General features: G+C 47.1%; 2 protein-coding genes across 9 annotated transcripts in view; one reads left to right on the top strand and one right to left on the bottom strand.

The window, feature by feature from the left end:
* The window catches only part of MACROH2A2 (macroH2A.2 histone), a 28356-nt gene extending 22218 nt beyond the window's left edge, over positions 1 to 6138 (top strand). For 3 of the 4 annotated variants that reach the window (XM_074830244.1, XM_074830243.1, XM_074830245.1), the window contains exons 8-9: positions 1715 to 1889; positions 5422 to 6138. In XM_074830244.1, the coding sequence (XP_074686345.1) occupies positions 1715 to 1889; positions 5422 to 5587 (341 nt within the window). In that variant the 3' untranslated portion in view covers positions 5588 to 6138. Of the gene's footprint in view, positions 1 to 1714; positions 1890 to 5421 lie in introns of those variants that run through there. The other variant, XR_012623923.1, reaches the window with a different exon arrangement.
* Positions 6139 to 6251: 113 nt separating this feature from the next.
* AIFM2 (AIF family member 2) lies at positions 6252 to 12891 on the bottom strand. 5 transcript variants are annotated; one of them, XM_074830238.1, is made up of 9 exons: positions 12642 to 12891; positions 11640 to 11755; positions 10088 to 10207; positions 9580 to 9672; positions 9178 to 9286; positions 8812 to 8964; positions 7837 to 8037; positions 6775 to 6976; positions 6378 to 6455 (listed from the first exon to the last, which is right to left on the bottom strand). In XM_074830238.1, exons 1-8 carry the CDS (start codon positions 12814 to 12816, stop codon positions 6822 to 6824), a joined length of 1122 nt encoding a protein of 373 aa, XP_074686339.1. In that variant the 5' UTR covers positions 12817 to 12891; the 3' UTR covers positions 6378 to 6455; positions 6775 to 6821. The 5 variants fall into 5 exon arrangements, with proteins under 5 accessions (XP_074686341.1, XP_074686339.1, XP_074686340.1 ...); XM_074830239.1 differs by having other exon boundaries at positions 6422 to 6471; XM_074830240.1 differs by lacking the exon at positions 6775 to 6976 and having other exon boundaries at positions 6252 to 6455.
* Between the last annotated feature and the right edge of the window lie 5858 nt (positions 12892 to 18749).

The following is an 18749-nucleotide window of genomic DNA, read 5'->3' as shown; positions in this document are numbered from 1 at the left end:
CATCTTTCCTGTCCTGTTTGTACTGCATTCCTTAGTGAGAATCAGAAACAGCTCTCAGTCTAACTGAGTCTAAGAGGTATAAGAACAGTGATAGTTTACAAATTATTCTGCTTTATGCATAGTTGATGAACAGTATAATCCAAACAATTACCTAACTCTGAACACAAATAAAGATGTGATACGATCTTAAGAACTGGCATGCTTTTTGGAAGAGCAATTCCTGCTCTTCTCCCAGGCACTACAGCTACATTATAGAAATATAAATTACAGAAGAGCTCCCTTCAAATGTTTAACACGTCTGTAGCAGTGAATAGTTTGGGGTTTGAGGTTATGTCTTCCTTTGTCAACAAATTAAACCAATTCACACGGTTTGAAGGTGGCTGGAAGGCGGATGGAGAGAAGTTACAACATATCTTCTAGTGCCTTATTTGTCTTAGTATCTCAATACTCAAGGAACTAAATCCTTTAAACAATCTAGTTTTGGAAAATTCCTAAATGAATAGCCCAGTTTTATAATCTCAAATATCAGGGAAATTTTCATACAAGCTATTTTGCTTCACTTGTGCATTGAATCAAAAATATATAACATAACATCAAAGTAAACTACTTTTCTCTGTCAACATCATTACCTAACTAGAAAATAGACCCCTTTTATGCTGTTAAGGCAGTCCCAGGAAAGAAGATAATCTTAGTTTAATAGACAGGAAGATGTATGCTCTCAAGCATTGTGTTGTGTTGCTGTGTTTGAAACGGCCCCTTCTACTAGTTTTGAGGCAAGTGATAACAAGTGGTTGTTAATCACTGAAGGTCTACTGCAGACACTTGAACTCCAGCCTAATGGGCTTGAGTTCAAGGCTGCTCACAGGATACCTGTGTTGTTTGCAGTCAATTTACTCCCTATGGTTAAAAGCCTGATGTTTCTCTTCTGGTTGAAATTTAAGTAGCACAGTGAAGTATTAGACAAAATTCCTCCATGCCTGCAACAGAATTCCTCTGTGATGGTGGATAAGTGAATAAATCCAAGTTTTTCATCCTTGGGTGTTAACTGCACAGCTAATTTCAGGGTGTTTAACCTGAGATTCCTGGGACCCAGATTTCCAGAAGTGCTAATGGTCACAACTGCAACAAAAGCAAACTGATGCCATGCTGTGGACTCTGCAGGTCCTAGAGAAATATTACACTTTCTGAAAAATTAATCTGATTCCTAATTGGACATAACTGGTGGAGACTGTCAACAAACATCTTTGATTTTCCATGTCATTTTCTGAAATCACCCAGCTGTGAAGTGGGTCCCTAACGCTCTGGAGCTGTAATGATGATGCAGGATACTTGTGCAAAGCATTCAGATAAGACTATGACAGAACTGCAGAAATGTCTATTGGGGGATTAATGATACTGTGTTCAGTGCTAGGTTTTGATACTTTGCATAAAACAAATCCGGAGGCCATGCTGAATGAGAAAGCTATAAAATATTATTGAATAACTGTGTGTTAACCAAATGAGCCCCAGGCTCTTTGGTCTCCAAAGAAATAATAATTGATCACAAAAGTAACGATGAGACAGATTATGATTGCAAGTGAGCCATTGTGGCATATTTTAATTCCTGATGTATTTCTTTGGAGAGGTAATATAATTAAGAAAGTATGTTGGATTGAGAGGTCATTGCAGGGTGGTTTCTATTCAAAACTAAATGTTATATTTTCGTTTGTGTTAGCTGCACTTACTCAGTCTAGCGGCCTAGCAGCAAAGTTTGTCATCCACTGTCACATCCCACAGTGGGGCTCAGACAAGTGTGAAGAGCAGCTTGAAGAGACTATAAAGAACTGCTTAACAGCCGCAGAAGACAAGAAGTTGAAGTCCGTGGCTTTCCCCCCGTTTCCCAGTGGCAGGTATGACTCTTTCTGCATAGGAGGATTCTGTACCGGGTAGCAATGGTATCATTAGCTGTCAGAGAGCTGCTGCTGTGATGGAGAGGTGCCCTCTGTTCTGTGGCATGAAAGGGGCTGACCCTGCCTCCAGAGAGGGCTGTGGCAGGTGCCATCTGACATTTAATCTGAGATTAAAGGAGCCTGAAGTGCAGTGCTTGCATGGAATGACCAGAAAGCCTTTATATAGATAAATTAGCTAAGCCACAGGAAAGCTGAGTGGACTTGCTGTGTTTTCTATTGCTAGGCAGTAATATTTGTTCCTCTACTATGGGCCTGCACCACCTCAGTTTTTATGTCTCTTCATTTTGCTGTGGTGGATCTTAATAAAACTACATTCATACTAGTAAGATTATACCAGCCTAATACTGAAGGCAAGTAACAGTGACACAACCTGAGCTAGGTAAATGTGGGGTGTTCGCTGAAGTCACCTCAAGAATACATGTTAAACAGACTAGTCACACAAACTGTTTTCTTTCAAAAGAAAATAAATGTTTCGCAAATATAGTTCTGCTTTAAAAAGGGAACTATAAAACCAACTGTGAAACTGCACATTTCTTTCTCAATAACTAGCAAATAAAATATGCTTGACTAAGAAATCCAAAGTATTTATCTTTTTTTAAAATTTTGTTCTTTTTTAAACCAACAGTTTGTTAATCTTGCTTGGTCTGTGATCGCAAGAAACCTTACACAAGCCCTTCTAACTGCAGAAGTCGTTCTTTTGTGTTGGATTTTGCATGCTTATGTTTCATTTGAAATGTAACTACTAATTTTGTTAGTAATGCCCAGAGAGTAGAGTACATTGTACAGTCCGGTTGTGTTGGCCTGGTAGTGAGTAAAATGAAAGTAAAACTGTGTTTTGATCAGTGAAATCACCACATGCCACTGAATACACAGGAAGTGAAAATGCCATTTTTACTCATCCACTTTTCAAGATAAAATAATATTTTTACGGATCAGGACAAAAGAATAAATAGAGGAGCAGTGCAATTTTTAATGATTTTTCTTCCTTTATACCCAGATCTTTTTGTTTATAGTGTTCAGTCAAAGCAAAATACAATACATTTTTTTACCACTCTTTAATAATAAAGTTCAGCTTTCGAAAATGAACCATAGCTTTTAATGCCAATGGAAATAGTGTCTATAGACCTCATATCTCCTCTGAGCGTTATCTAAGAATAATCCAATCTTGGAGCATTGGTGTTAGTGCAGATCCTTCTGCTGCTTAGTTCCATTTCACTCTCTGCTGCTCTTACTCTGTTTTCTGTTAGAGTAATTGTAAGTCTTACCAGGTGCTGCTGGTTTACACGTTATTTATGAAAAGACCTCAGAGTTGTCTGGAAGAAGGCAGAGTTTTCCAAATAAGACTTAATGGTTTTGCTGTCATTTTATCCCACCTACACGTCTGCACAAGAAATGCTGGTTTTGCGGGTGGATCAGGAGTTATGCTGCATCAGTTCTGTGAATTTTCATCTTTCCCGTGTCCCATCTTAAGGACTGTTTACAGAAACTGGTATAACGTAACAATAGATGGGATATCTCAATTGTGCCAGGGCTTTTCACCTCTATGGTCTTTTCATTAAAAAGCAGAGAAACGCAGTTTAGATGAAATTACTTGTGCTGTGATGCAGATATAAATGAACTGGAAAACATTTTCAAAAAGTCCTTATCAATAGCTTGCTGTGAGAAAGGTGTATTAGCAGGGTTGCTGCAGATGCTGCCCAGGGACTGGAAGTAGGAAAAACTGTTTGCTAACAATCATTTGGATTACAGTGAATATGGATACAGCAGTTGCTGATGACTAGTTTCCAAGCTCTTTTTTGGATGTTTTTTTTATATAAATATGATAAGTAGTCTGAAATCACTAGCATGAAATTGAGTAAGAAGTGAATAATACTAAACTTAGAAAGGGAAGTAAAAACAAATGCGCGTCACAGTGCTATCAGAGAGGGGGAAAACGAAAAACACTGCAAAGGCAGCTCTGGATGCTATTAAAAGAAATACTGTAATTTTTCAAGTGTAAGGCACTGGGATGGCTTATCTGTGTGTTCTGATGTAGCCCCATTACTGAAGATCTTTTAAGCATAGGTCAGACAAACTTTTTTCAGAAGCAGACAAGTTCTATGTAACCTGCCTCAGAGGAAGGACATGGGTTAGGTTGTGCTGCCCAATTTTTTTTGGCACGGATCTAACTTCCTCTGGAGCATTATCATGCAGTAGAATCTAAATAGGAGTCATTAAACTCAAGAGCAGCCAGCAGTTATGTCCAAAGACCCATCTGAAATCTCAGCTGGGTCTTAGCTCACCTTCAAACAATTCAGTATGTCCCAGTAAAGGCTCATCCAAACTCTTCAAGGTAGGTGGTTTCCTACACGCTCATGTCGCAAACGCTGCATCAACACTCTTCAGTGTTGTGCAGAATCAGCAGAACTATTACAAGCATTGTCAGGCAGTGGAGGAACTCCAGCAGAGAATTCAGGAGAGTGTTCCTCCCTCCAGATGTCAGTGGCAGACACACACACGTATCGCTTCAGGAAGGGCTGCTTTCTAGGTCAGGGAATCTGTTTAGTGTTAGAAAAGTAGAACAATGTGGAGACCGTCCCAAGCATGAGCATAATGCAAGGCAGAGTATTTCATTAGATAGGCATCAAGTTCAAGCTGTAGAACAGTTCTTGAAATTATGCCCAGTATTATAGCAGTCGTGTTTTTATATAAACAGAGATGCAAAGCAGCTGATCTTCATCGTAACTGTGCTCTTTGCGATGTGCTCTCAGCCAGTTCCCTTGTAGCACAGAGATGAGGGTGAAGGAACTGTGCTGCAGCTGAATGGTTGTATGACTTGGAAAAAGGTGTGTGAGAATGATTAAGATGGAAAAAATGCTGCTGCCAAGAAACTTGAATCTCAAGGATGTGGGCCAGGTGCCCCAAGAGATGTCAACACAGTTGAAAAGTCCACTTACTGTAAAGACTGGTAGCTTTTAGATTGTAGGTTAGAGAATATTACCATCAAAATGAATGAATGAATGCGTTTCGGCCTTAATTGGGCTTGGGGTTGTAATTTCAATTATTTTCACTGAAGTTTCAAGCAAAGTATTTTTAATGACAGAGTGAGGAAGGTTTGTTTTGTTTTGTTTTTCTTTCAGTTTTCAACCAAAAAAATAATCTTCTCTCGAACTTTTTAGCCTGCCCAGCATGGCATGGAAAAGTTTAATTCTGAGGGAGAGCATTAAAAACTTTGTGTGGTTATAAAAAATAGAAGCAAATAAAAACTGTAACTATGCCAGCAAGGATACTAATACAGCAGCAGATGAATATTGCTATCAAAATCTTGGGATTTGCTTCTGGGATTTACACATTGCAAAGCTGCAACTGGCACTATCTTAACAGCAGCCTGTAGTTGGTAGGGCTATGGCTTGTTCCTTTCAGCATCACGTGAGCATATGCTTGCACAGTTGGCTGACACTCACTTGTTCTGTTTTCTTCCCCTACCACATAGAAACTGCTTCCCAAAACAGACGGCAGCCCAGGTGACTCTAAGAGCTATTTCCACCCATTTTGACGGCTCCAGCTCTTCCTCCTTGAAGAACATTTACTTTCTGCTCTTCGACAGTGAAAGTATTGGCATCTATGTGCAAGAAATGGCCAAGCTAGACACTAAGTAGCAATGGCAGCCAAATGAAACTTTATTTTTCAACAAACTTGAGTAGCATTAAAAGCATTAGAGGTGGGTTTTATTTTTTCAATGTGGTGAGGAGGGGGAGTGGTAGTAGTGTGATGTGTTGTGACTTGATGAAGAGCTGTGACTAGAGATGAGAGGGGTTTAGTCTGATTTCTTCATGCTATCAGCATCCTCTAGCCATTTATATCACCTTAAGCAATTGAGTTACCATCTCTTTTCAGGAGTTTGTTTAGTGTCCCTTGTTACTTTAGTTTAGAAGTTTTTAAAGAGTAACCTCATTTTAGATTTGTAGTGATAAATTTTTCACACACACACACACACTTTAAAGAAAGCTCTTAAAAATGTTCAGCTCCCTTTTCCCCTCCCTTGAGGGTAGATGGTAAACTTCTGCCTCCAGCCCACAGAGAGAGGAAAAGGATTTTAGAAGTGATGCATGAGGAGCTTCTGTTTTGCTTTTAACTCACAATAATCTCTGTAATTACTGAAAATATTTCATGGTGATTTTGTTTGTTTTATAAGAAAAAAAGAAAAAGATGTGTCAAGTGTGGTTATTGTTATGAACCCTACTTTTGCTCTGGGAATTTCTCACCTAAAAAGAAGAAGAAAAAAAAGCAGCAGCACCTGTAATTAAGTGCTTGCTGTATCACACTTAGCACACAACTAACCAGCTCTTCTGGCTGAAGTACAGTGCTATAAGTGACATAATTAAAGCTGCTGTGGAGATGACACAAAGCTGCATTATATTCTGTTGAGTTCCAGGATTACCATAGCCTTTTCAAGGGTTTTGGCAAGCTTTCCCCAGGCAGTGCTGCGAGCCATTCTTCCTGCACGCTGCAGAGCAGAGTCCAGATCTGTAAGAGGCAGGTACTTTTTAGAACAACGAGAGTAGAGAAAGCCAGGGAAAAACCACATAACAAACAAACCGCAGAGATTTTGAAAACCACAGTGTTTATTGTTACAAATCAAGGTAAACCAAATTTATTGCTCAGAGCTATCTCAACAGGGAAGTAAAAGAAACATTCCTTCCCTGTTTTTTATCATTTGCAAAGTGCCTCCTTCCCCTTTACAGCAAGGCAGGGCATCCCTTTAATGCAGCATGCTGGCAGGTGCCTTTAGGAGTGCTGCAGGAGACAGTATCAGTCTGTCCAAGCAATAAAAGTGCACCCTCACCCTCTCCCAGTTGCTGTATTCCTTGCTGGTTTGTTACTGATCCTCTCTTAAGAGGGCATTGTCTGTCCCATTGTCTTCCAGCTCTTGGAGACAAACAGGTCCCGGCTCTTAGCAATGGTCACCAAGAGACGTCCCACATAGTAACCGTTCACCTGGCCTACGCCATCGTTCCTGCCCATTGAAAGCAGGAATGTTAGTGACCCTGGAAAGAAGATGTAAAGGCTTAAGTTAAGCAGTTTTGAAGCTAAGTATCAAACCCTACTATGTGTAGGTGTTGCACTTCCTCCAAACTTCCCCTTCCTACCCCCACCCCGCCTCATACCCACACGTACTGCTAAGCACAGGACCCATGTGCTGCATGACAAGAAAAGAAGCAGGCCCAAGGAGAACTACTCACAACTCTCTACCATCTGCTCTGCCTCTTTTGGTAATGAGATTGCTGAAGGACTGGGCTGTCTGTGTGCTTGGTGTAGAATGATTTCTCCCGAGAGGGACTCCAAGAGGTAGACAACAAAATTTTAAGTAGAAAGAAATGTAAATAGACAGGGCAGCCATTAAAAACCAAACTGCTGTCCAGATATCCTCCATCCATGTGGAACAGCTTTCAACATAGTTATGGTAAGTATTTAGTTCAGTTGCTTATTAATGAGATCCATCACCTAGCTGGATTTTTGAGACTAGATTGTTCAGTTGGTATTTGTTGCATAGTTTAAGGGGAGAAAAGAGGAGAAAGTCATCTCCTTGTTCCTAGGATTCAATTGGACAGCAAGCAATTTAAAGAAAAGGAAACAAGTTTGATGAATACCAGACACCCACCGGTAGATTTATCAGGAAAACAGTGAAGAAAGGACACATTGCATCCATAGACCGACACAGGCAATTAACGTTTTGGCAAGAACTATGATGAAACCTGAGCTATAAGCTTATCTAGTCAACCCCAACTGTGAGTTCCTGCACCTCTAATCAGTGTCCCATCAAGTTCTGATGTGTACATGTTAAACAGCGGTTCCCTGCAGACAAGCAGCCCAACAGCCAAGGCCAGGTGCTAGGAGAATACCTTACCTGGTTCGTAGGTTTTAAGAGGCTTATGTGTCAGGCTGTTGATGATATTTGTCACCGCGATGTTGGCATGGAGCCCAGCGTGGTAGGCCATCTTGGGTTCCTTCAGATCTGCACAGTCCCCAATGGCATAGATGTTCTCATAGCCTTCCAGCTGGAGGTGCTTGTTCACTTTCAGAGCACTGTTACTTGCCATTTTGTCCCCTGTTTTGCCAAACGGTAAGTTTTCAGAAGGAGATTCGTGTTGCTTGCTGCGGCCTGAGACCCCAAAATGCTGATGATGTTATCAAACATGTCATTGACACAAAGCGAGAAGTTGGTTTTTCACCCTCTTTTCTACATGTCAGGGAAGAGATGCTTTCTGCCTTGCTGTAGTTAATTATTGCAGTCTCATGCAATGAGTCATCCTTTGATATTTCAGTAGAAACATCAAGAAACATCATGAGCTGGCATACACAGCCTGAGAAGGAGACTGTAAGGGTGATACAGCTCCATAGTTGTAGTGTCATAACTGACATTGGGCTGTGAGAGAACTCAACCTGAAGATGTATCACCGGATAAATAGTCAGCTGAACACCCTGTGTCGCTGATAGTTCAGCAAGAACGCTGACTGTGCTGAGCCTATTCTTGCTCAGAACTCGGCAAGCTTAGACCTAGGATGAAATCCTGGCCTTGACAGCAGCAGTTACCATCAGCTTCTAGGTGTCAGCTGCCTCATGCTGAACTAGGACACTAAGATTCCCTGGAGGTATTAGCAGAAGGAGCTGGAGAAGACTGTTGGCCACTTGATCTATGGTCTCTAAGCTTCCGAAGGTCACATTTCACAGTTCAGTATTTAATGTGATGTTACAGCATTTGCTCTGTCCTAGAATAACCACTGCAGGTTGTATAAGGTTAGTTCCTAACCTCACAGTACTCAAGTACAAGACATTGAAGAACTGCGTTGCTTCTCCCCGCCCGGAGTTTTTTTTCACTTACCAAATGCAGCAGCATATGCTGAAGAGTTAATCTTTATCCCCGTGCACAGGATCACCATGTCAGCAACCACCTCGGTGCCCTTTTCTGTCCTTACTACCATGTCCTTCTGGAACCGGTTTGGCGTGAGGTTTTGCACGTTGCTGACCCTTTCACCTGTTGTGACAGAGAGCCCTGGGTGACAAACCTTTCCTAGGCTGCCATTTCCAGCCAGCCCAGACGTATCTAGAGAAACGGGAATTCAAGCGAGCCATGCTTAGTCAAAAAAGTCAGAAAGAGGGTGATAGAAAGATATGTTTTGGCTAAAGGAAGAGCAGCTTATAGAGCTTGAGAGTCTAGATCCTCATTAAGGCATCATTAAGTACGTACTTAATAGGAGGCGCACTCCTTTTCTGAGGAGAATCTTTTTCACCTCCTGACGGACGCTATCTAGCAGCTCCGCATCCGCTAGTGCAATTTTTGAGTGAATGAGGGTGACCTGTTGGGGACAAAACAGCAAAGAGGGGGACACAGGAATGGGACAGGACTCGACGCGTGCTGGGCTTCCTTTGACCCTGCTTAATGGCCAAGGGGAGTGAGCTAGTGCAAGGCATCTAGTGCCAATAATTGCTGGTGACAGGCTATAGGGCACTCTCGGAAGAGGAGGCAGTGGGGGTGAAGGCTGCCATTGTGTGGAAACTCCTGATGTGCAGTGAGCTCAGATACCTCCAGCAGCACCATCACAGAAGAACAGTCTCGGAAACAAGTTAATTGTAACTAATATGCTACTACCTCTTTGGCTGGGTACTCTGTTTTGATCTCTGCAGCCATCTCAACGCCAGCAGCACCACCTCCCACTACCAGGATGCGCTCAGATTTCTCAATCTTGAAGTAAAGAAGAAACTCATGTTACAAAAGAACTGTTAACGTGCAGGAAGTCAGATACCTTCAGCCACTCCTTGAACAGACCTTTCTGAGATACACCACTGGCCCAAGAGCAATAAACCACTTAGTTCGTTAAGGGGAAACAAAAAAAACGAGAACCCTGTGCACTCTTCCTGTGTACACTGTAACACTGTTGAGCATTTCAGATGTCCCCTTGTGTGGAGAGCTGATCTTCCCCTGGGGCGGGCAGAGGCTAGACAAGCTAGCACATGCTCCTTGGCCTGGCCTGTCCCTGCAGGCCTTGGGCTCTCTTGTTCTTGGACGCAGATGGCTCCAGATACCTATAATGGTGTCTGGGATGGGGAAGCTGAACAAAGGCAGGCAACGCTTCCTACGAAATAAGTTGATTCCTCACCTCCTTAACCATGTCTTCATAGGCCTGGATGGCACTTTCCATGTCGATGACTTTGTTTAACTTCCCAGGGAATGGCCCATCACTGCCTGTTGCAAGAATGAGATGGGAGTAGTGAAGCTCCTGGGAGGGCAGAAGGTGGAACGGGATGTTAGACCTCTGAAAAACGGAGCCTAGAACACAGTTGTTGCCTCCTAGGTACTATTCACTCATTCCCTCTCCTTCAGCCCTTGCTGATAACTAGGAAATACTTGCCACTGTCAGGAAGTGACTTTAGGAAGAGACCTGGTCCAGGTGACACCAAGTAACTGCCTTCTGGGTCTGAGAGAAGCACCATTCTTCAGGTGAGCTGAGAGCTTTGAAGAAATTACCATCAGTTTACAGGAAATAAACTGATATTTATGCCAGACACTGAGGCCACCATCACAGCTGGCTCCAGAGACTGACTTCTCTCCTTCACCCTCTTCTGAGCTGAGCTGAGATTCTCTGGCTGAAGAGAGTTATCAGAGCTGCTGCCCTTGTTTCTTCCTGCAGTTAGATAAAGACCTGAGCTCCAGGATTAATTGTGGAGCTTGAAATCAGGCTCTAAGCATAAAAGCTCATCTGAGCTCTAGAATGGGTGTGGTATTCACGGCACACCCACATCCTAACACAGCTCTAGCCCACTTAGCTTGGCTAGAAGGGATGATGCCATTGCATCCACAGTGCACGCAGAGAAAGATGGACCCTGTTGCCAAGCTCTTCAGGATGATTAAATGTTACAGTCTTTCCCCATGTTGCCTTTTGGTTTTAGATGAGATGGCTGGGGGCCTGCTTCTCTCTGGAGCAGCCCTCCATAGAACTAAGCCATTGGATTCATTCCTCTCTACCTCCTAGCATTACAGGGCCAGTATTAAGCTTGAGCATTTGTGTATCTGCCCACGGGTGGCAGAAAGCTAGAGGAAAGCAGTCAGTGACTTCCCCGAGGGCTTGGTCAGGAGTTTCAGCCAAGCTGAGGGTTACATCAGAGCAGAAACCCCGCTGTACGTGTGAACCCTGAGCCCGGGTGCGTTGGGCAGGTCAGGCTTTGTGTGCTCAGATGACCCACACTGCAGGAGATACGGGGTGTTTGCCACAACTCAAGGGCATTCCCAGCTCTCATCCAGCGAGGGCAAAGGTCCAGTTTGTTTATCCCAGAGCGTGATTCTGACCTGCACACATCCACCCCCTCCTCTGGGAGATGAGAGTTATGCTCCTCTTCCTGCTCAGAGGCACATTTTCTGTAGGTACCCTGTGGTCCTGCTCATCTCCCTCTTCCCCCCCCCCCCCGAGGGCTCCAAGCACGGACAGCAGTCTGAAACCTAAATGCCAAGTCACTTCTGCAACCAGACATCACCAGACAAAGCCAACACAGCCCAGATTTGGAGCACTGCATTCTCACAGCCATGATATGGCTGAAGAAAAACCCTAAGGAGGAGAGATTTGCCAGACACCCTGCTGAAGGCTCCCTCCCCACATTAGCAGGTGATCCCATAAGGCAGCCAAGTTGCTCATTGCAAGTTACTGCATCACCCACCTCACCATCACTGAGCAAGACTTGTTGCCTCTCAGGGTCTATGCCGACAACCTTGCCTTGTCGGAAGCTGTCCCCAAAGGTGACAGAGTAGGAGATGAAAGTCTTCTTGGCAAATCCTGTGGTAAGAGGAGACAACAGGGAAGACATCTCCCTCTGTGGAGGCTAACAAACCCCTCTTCCCTTCTCCCCTCATGCCATCCTTGCTCAGACAAAAGCATTGTATGCACATGGGACCACAGGCTGGGCCTCTGCTCTGCCCAGCAATGAGATGCAGGACCTTTGCCTCAGATTTGGTGACAAGATCAGCTCCTCAGAGGCCAGGTGACACCCTTGGCTAGATTGCTTTGTCTCTGCTCCCCATACAGAGTCCCCTGCACTGGTCTGCCAGTGGTCCACTGTGGTCCAGGGCATTTCAGGCAGGACGGCAGAGGCTTTTTGTCATATTATCTGCCTCTCAGACCAAGCTTTTGACATCCTTTTGATGCTTGTTTCCAGCCTTGAACGTGATATTTTCCCCCTGAATCCCCAGTGACTGGAGTAATGGGGTTAGCCCAGTCTCCCAAGTCAGATTCCAGACAAGCCTGAGCAGCTCACCCACAGGATTTTATCATCCAGCCTCACTGCTTGGCATTTCAAGTGCCAGATACAGAAAGACATTCATGCACCCCTTCCAGCTGCTGCTGGTTTTAGCTTAGTCACCTTCTAAACTCTTGAAATAAAAAAAAAAAAAAAAAAAAAAAAAAGGACTATCGGAGTATTTTTTGCTCAGTTTTCCCAGCAGACGTGCAATTAGCTTAACACAGACGGTCTGTGGGTCTTCCCAGAGCCAAGTATTTGTTTTCCAGACGGAAAACATCAGGTTTTTCACCATCGCTGGGGGGAGGAGGCACTTTCCAGTGTTCCTTGTTACCCGCCGAGTACCTCCGAGCTGCTGCTGCGTGGCTGGGGGTCAGAGAGCTGACCCACGCAGGGGAGGGCGGCGGAAAGCAGTGAAGCCCTTACCGCTCTCCACGGCGGCACGGAGGGCAGCGACGTTGTGATGGAAAGCGTCTCTCCCATCCACCAGCACGAAGGGGATGGCCCAGGACTTGAGCAGGCTGGCGGCCGCCGTGCCTCCGAAACCCGCCCCGACCACCACCACCCGCACGGAATCGTCCACGGACACGCGGGATCCCATCGTGAGGCCCCGTCCCGCCTGCCTGGGCCCAGCCGGTGGTGGGGTGACAGCCGGCCTCGCCCAACGCAACGCCCGCCGCCGCGCTCCGGTCTGCGCAGCCGCCGCTCCCCGCCTCTCCCCGCGGCGGGGCGAGTCCTGTTTGCTGGCTGAGAAGCTGGTGGCAGCCGTAAAGCTCCAGGGAGGAGCTGGGTTTGTTAAGGTCTAAGTCTAGGCTGCAGACCATGGCTCTCCCGGGCAGGGAGGGCAGCGGGGCCATGCCTCCTGCCAGGGCGCTGCGTCTGCCCAGCTGAGCACCAGACCAAGCACAGAATATATCCCTTTTCACCTTCCTTACTGTTTTGCTGATTAAGGATACCAATTAAACTCACACACCAGAGTGAAAAGAGTAGGTGTATTTTACTAGTGATAACTAAATAATATAACAGAGTAATACAGAAAACATGCAGTAACATGAGACAGAATGATGCACTTAAAGCAAACAAATAGGAAAAGACAGGGTAATGCATCAAATCATTACTACATGAGAGGGAGAACAGTGATTAAGAAAGATACCCCACTGCTTGCATCCGTTACCATCATCCAGACCCACAGTCGCTGGGCAGCCCCAGTTGCAGTGAAGATCTGGAGAGCCTGTCCCTGCAAGTGGGAAGTCCTACACGGTGCGTCCACCCCTAGGTGAGGCTTCCAGAGTCGCTGCAAGCGAGTCCAGCCTTATATACCAAAAATCAGCAAGTCAGAATGACTTACACTTTTCTTTGAGTGGAAACATCAGTTTTCATCCTCCTGTTGGATTCCCCCCAAAGCCTGGCCAGGGCTCGGGGGGGAGAACCAAGGGAGTTTCTAACAAGGCCAAACACTTGGGTTCTCAGCCTTGAACAAGGCTGAACAAGGGAAGTTGGATACATTCTCTCAGCATTCCATCCTCACTACTGATTATATTCTGTCTAAGCTATATCTTCCACTAGTGAGCATACATACTTTGTAAATAACTACATACTAAGCAGTTTCAGCTCAGGGCCTGTTGTTCAGACTTCAATACTTCAACACCTTAGCACTTTTTACATCAGCATAGGTGGTTTGTTATAACCTAGCACAATACCTACTAGCACAATGGTTATCAGTTATAAAATATACAAGATTCATCTATAGGTCAACTCTGGTTTAGGCCTGTTGTCCAAGCCTTAGCACTTCACTTCCATACATTCTCCATGTGAGAAGGGGACTGTAGGGATCTTACAACCCGAGGGCTGTGTTTTAAGGGCGATGAGCAAACACCCAGAGACCAGGAGAACTGCCCCGGCTGAGCCTGCTGGCCCTGGGGATGGCAGCCGCAGCCTGGCAGCAGGTAAGGATGCAGGGCGAGGGAAGAGGCTGTGCTAATGCTGAGGATGTGCGGTCAGTCCTGCCAAACCCCAGCATTAAGAAGACATGAGCTCATCTTTACGAAAAAACAAACAAAAAAGGAGATGGGTTTGTTTTGGTTTGGAAAGTTCACAAACATGAGTTGTCTGTCCACCTTGGCTTGTCCTTTGTCAGCTGTGCATGTTGGCTAAACGTGTGTTGGTTCAATGCCCCCTTTTGGGGGGTAGGCAGGAGCTGGCAGCAGAGGGGTGCCCTGCTCCTGTCCCTGCTGGGGGAGTTCACGTTTCACAGCCCTCAGTGGCTGTGGCTTGGAGGGGCTGGATGGGAAACCCACAAAGCGGCCAGGACTGCAGGCTGGGTGAGTAACGCAGCCAGAGGATGGCCCGCTCCCTTCACCAGGGGAAACAGCTCTTCTTGGAGAGGGAAATGAGGATGGATCTGCTCTGAGTGGCAGTGGGAAAAGGAGCCCAGCGGGGGCTGTGTGAGAGGGACAAAGACAAGCCCAGCATCACCGTGGTGGAGATAGTGAGATGTAAGGAGGAGCAGGGAAGGGCTGAGAAGGTAGTCAAGGTCCCTGGAGAAGGGGAGCAGGGAGCAGAGAAGGGGATTTACAGTAAAAAGGACATCCAGATCGCGTTCTTCCGCAGCACGGAAATTACCCCGAAGACTTTCGGCTCCTGTGGCATTCCAGATAAATATAGCTGCCGGCCGTGTGGATAAATATAGCTGCTGTGCACACTGCAGTGTTGTGAGCTGGTGGAGCTGCCCCCGCAGTCCCCTTCCCGTGATGGTTTGAGGGCTCCCCCTGCTCCTCAATCCTCCTTCAGCCAACGCCGGCCCCGTGCTGAAACCCCCTTCCAGCGGGGTCCCGAGCAAAAGTCCCCCCAACCTCGTGGGTGGGAGACAAGGAAGGAATTCACCTCTTTTCCAGGAAAAACAGGGCCTGGACTCAGCGTTGCCACCAGAGGGTGCAGCCGGCTCGGCCGTGGGGACATGGGACACGGGTGTCCAAGTCCAGCGTGTGTGTGTGACGCCGGACACCCTCCCCTCCGTCCCAGGAAGGGCTGGGGAGCAGGGAAGAGGGGTGACAAAGGGGTTGAAAACAGGGGGGCATTTCTGCTCGGCACGGGAGGACTCTTCAGCCTGGAAGAGAGCTGGGAGAGGAGGGATGGAACTGCTGACAGTAAAGCCACGAGTGGAGGAAGGTCAGTGGTAGGAAAGCCCATGGCCTCAGCTGGAATAAGCCAAGGCCAGGTTTGTGCTTTTTGTCATACAGGACTTGGATGGAGGATGCTAAAATTTTCAATGGGGGAAAAATAATTTTGATTAATCTAGAGAAGAGAACTCCTCCAGAGCTGCTAAACACAGAGGCCAGGAAGTCCAGGAGCTACGAATGTCCAGAGGCTGGGAAGCATCCCCAGGGTAACTGCTCCAGGTTTGCTTCCTGCCCTCTCTCCTGGTACCTGCATGGGCACGGCTCTGTGAGGAGGCCGCTGGAACAGCCTGGTGATGGTCGGCTTTGGGAAAGCATAACTCAATGCAAAAATTGGAGAAAAACGAACCCATCTCCATTTCTAAGGGGGTGAAGTCAGCAATCAAAACTTGATTTAAGCCCTTCCCTCAAATTACGTGGACAGGCATGCTTCACACCCGGTGTGTGTGAACCCATCCCCTTCCTGGCAGGGTTGTCCTTACCTGCATAAGGGGATGCTTGGGATGAATCTCCACTTTCCATGTACTACTGCCCTCTCCCCCTTCCCTTGCACCTTTGTGCCCAGGTCTGGCTTTTACAGAGGCAGTTTTTGGCTTTTCATACCAGGTATTTGCATATATTTTACAGCACATACCCACTGCTGGGAGAAATCATTTGCTTCAAGAGTACTCCCCTATTTTCCCCTATCACATGATGTTTTCCCCCTCAGGTATATATTGCACCAGACCTGCCACAAAGAAAAAGATCCTGCTCCTGCCCTAGCTCTGCTGCTCACAAGACAAATGTCTTCACCCTGCCTCCGAGACAAAGGCAAAGCCTTCCCAGGCACTGCCAGCCATGGGCTTGGTTGTCCTTTGCTTGCCTTCGATTTGAGACAAAGTCAGTGGCGAGGACAGCCCTCCACAGAATTGCTCCCAGGCCATGAGGGTGATCATCAGGTGAATCGGGTTGTACACCAGAAGATCAGGGTGACCTTTCAAAAAAAAGGGTAAAAAACCTTTTGGGCTGGTGAGTTGAAGATGCACCAACAAGTAAGACAAGGTCAGTGGCAAAAAGAGTGCCCAAAGCAAACAGGGTGGGTAAAAGGAGCCTTTGTGAAAACCTCACATCCAACTCCAGGCAAACAGGAAGAAACTCCAAATGCTCAAGACTGTGGTCGGAGGGAGCCTTCTGCACGCAGGTGCGCGCTCAGCATTGGCAAATATGCTGTTTTGATATTTCTCCGTCCGGCTGCAAGCAGGCAGCTGCAGTAAAAGCTGGTCGGCTTCAGAGAGGGCTTTGTCTTCTGCTGGTGATCCATACAGCGGAGGCACGTGGGGAGGCTGGGGGCAGCGATCGGCCTGCCTTGACTTCTTCCAGGCTGCCTGGCCTTTTCATTGTGCCTGCCCCACAGCCCGCATGCTCCCTGCGGGGTGGCAGGGCTCCGGTGGGGAGGAGGAGGTGTAGAGAAGGGGCTCTGCGGGATGCTCCTGCCCCACCTCTGCAGTTCTGAGACGCCCCGCGGGCAGCATGGGTGTACACCCGTCTCTCTGTCCTCCCCTCCTCAGGTTTGATCCAACACCAGCCAGAGCTAATAGACATCCCTCTGAGTATGATAAATCAAAGGATGGGCACAACAGTGCTGCATGGGAAAACCTTAGGATGCCACAAGAGCCCCTGCTCTGCGCTCGCCTGGACTCCCCGTAAGCCTGTGCCGCCTTGTCCTGCCCACCACGAGCATCAGGGCAGGTTAGTCTCTTTAACTTTGCAGTAGCCCTCGACAGGCTGGAAGAGCGTTAACATCCCTCCCTTCACTCTGCTCTCCCTCCTGGGTCAGCCTGAAGGCCCCATCCCTCCCAGCCACGTCTGAGCTGCTGGAGGGGTCCTGTTTGTCCCCCCACTGACAACATCTCTGCTGTGAAACCAAAGGAGACTCGTCCCAGCTGCAGCCCTTCCTGGCCACAGCGCAGGAGGGAAAACCATCCCTCGCAAACACAAACAGGTGATTCAGGACAATAAATGTCATCGAACTCGCTGCGGAGTAATCGCTCCCAAGGAGACTCTGTTACTGTGCGTCTGGCTAGCAGCTACCTCTGCAAAACCCGATGGTTGTGCTCCTCTGTATCAGCAGCCTCCTGCGCCACATTCCCTCTGCCGCAGACGTCGCCTGCACATCGTCCTGCGACAGCCCCAGCAGCAGAAGCAGCAGCAGCAGCGTCGCTGCAGCCCTCCAGCTGCGCGGCTCGAGGCTGCGCTTCAGGGAAAGGGTATTTCTGTGTCTTCCAGGGCTGAGGGGAGGGATTGCTCTCTGCTAGACGAACCGCATTGCCCATCCTTGGCACCTGGCTTGGGGCTCCCCGTTTTGCCCGGGTGATCTGATCACCCCACACAGCTTGGGGATCTCTGCTGCAGCCGGGGTGGAATCGGGTCAGCCCAGGGTAAAGAGTTGCCCAGAAAAAACAATTCAAACCAGTTTTTGGCTGCTTTTAAACATCAACACTGGCTATTTTATACCTTATAAGTAAAATTTACTTTTAGTAAAAATCAACAAGGTCCCGTTGTATTTATTCTCTCCCCAACAAACCTCATTTTTCATTTCCAGTTTTTCAGTGACATCAGCTTGAGAAGACCAGCTGCTGGCTGCTTCCCATAAACCACAGCACCAAAGTCACCTTATTTTGGTCAGGCTGGTCCAGCCAGTCACATGTATTTATAGGCAGTGCCTCTGTATGTGCCAGCCCATAAACTGGTCGCAGATCGCACCCAGAAAAGGGATTCAGGAAAACTCCAAAGGTGAAATTCAGTGGTTTCTGCGATTCAACTGATCTTTGTATCCGAAAGAAGAGCCGTGGGGAGCTGGGGGTCTGCTCTGCCCCGGGGCTGTGCCACCGCACTCTTCTCCGTGTTCCTGGGATCGAAGCGGGCTCTGTGCCGAGGTGCTCCCCAGCCCCTCTTCCCCTGCGCAACACAGCAAGGGCACAGTGAAAAATCTCACTTCCCACCTAACCCGCTGCCACACACAGGATGAGTTTGCCAGGCTCGGCGTGCTCCAGCAGCAGGGTTCTTCTCACCTATCATCAGGCACCTACAAATCAGGGCTCTCAAGAGGCTCACCCCAGTGCAGGTTTTGGGGAACCGAAGCATGGCCAAGCTCGCGGCACAGGGTGAGCACGGGCAGATCCAGGGCTCTCCTTCCCCTTGGAGAAAACCCCTGCTCAAACAGCTCCAGCAACTCCTTTGGTTTTTGCATGGGGTAAATCTTCCTTACCCCTCCAGAGCCAAGCGTGTGGCAGCCATTAGGAATTTTACGGAAATTCTGTTTTGTGGGAATTTGTCCCTTGTTTTGCTGAGATCCACAGGCAGGTGCAAAGAGGAGCTT

The sequence above is a fragment of the Strix aluco genome, chromosome 7 (assembly GCF_031877795.1).
Source record: "Strix aluco isolate bStrAlu1 chromosome 7, bStrAlu1.hap1, whole genome shotgun sequence".
Taxonomy (NCBI): domain Eukaryota; kingdom Metazoa; phylum Chordata; class Aves; order Strigiformes; family Strigidae; genus Strix; species Strix aluco.
This window is presented reverse-complemented; position numbering and strand designations above follow the sequence as displayed.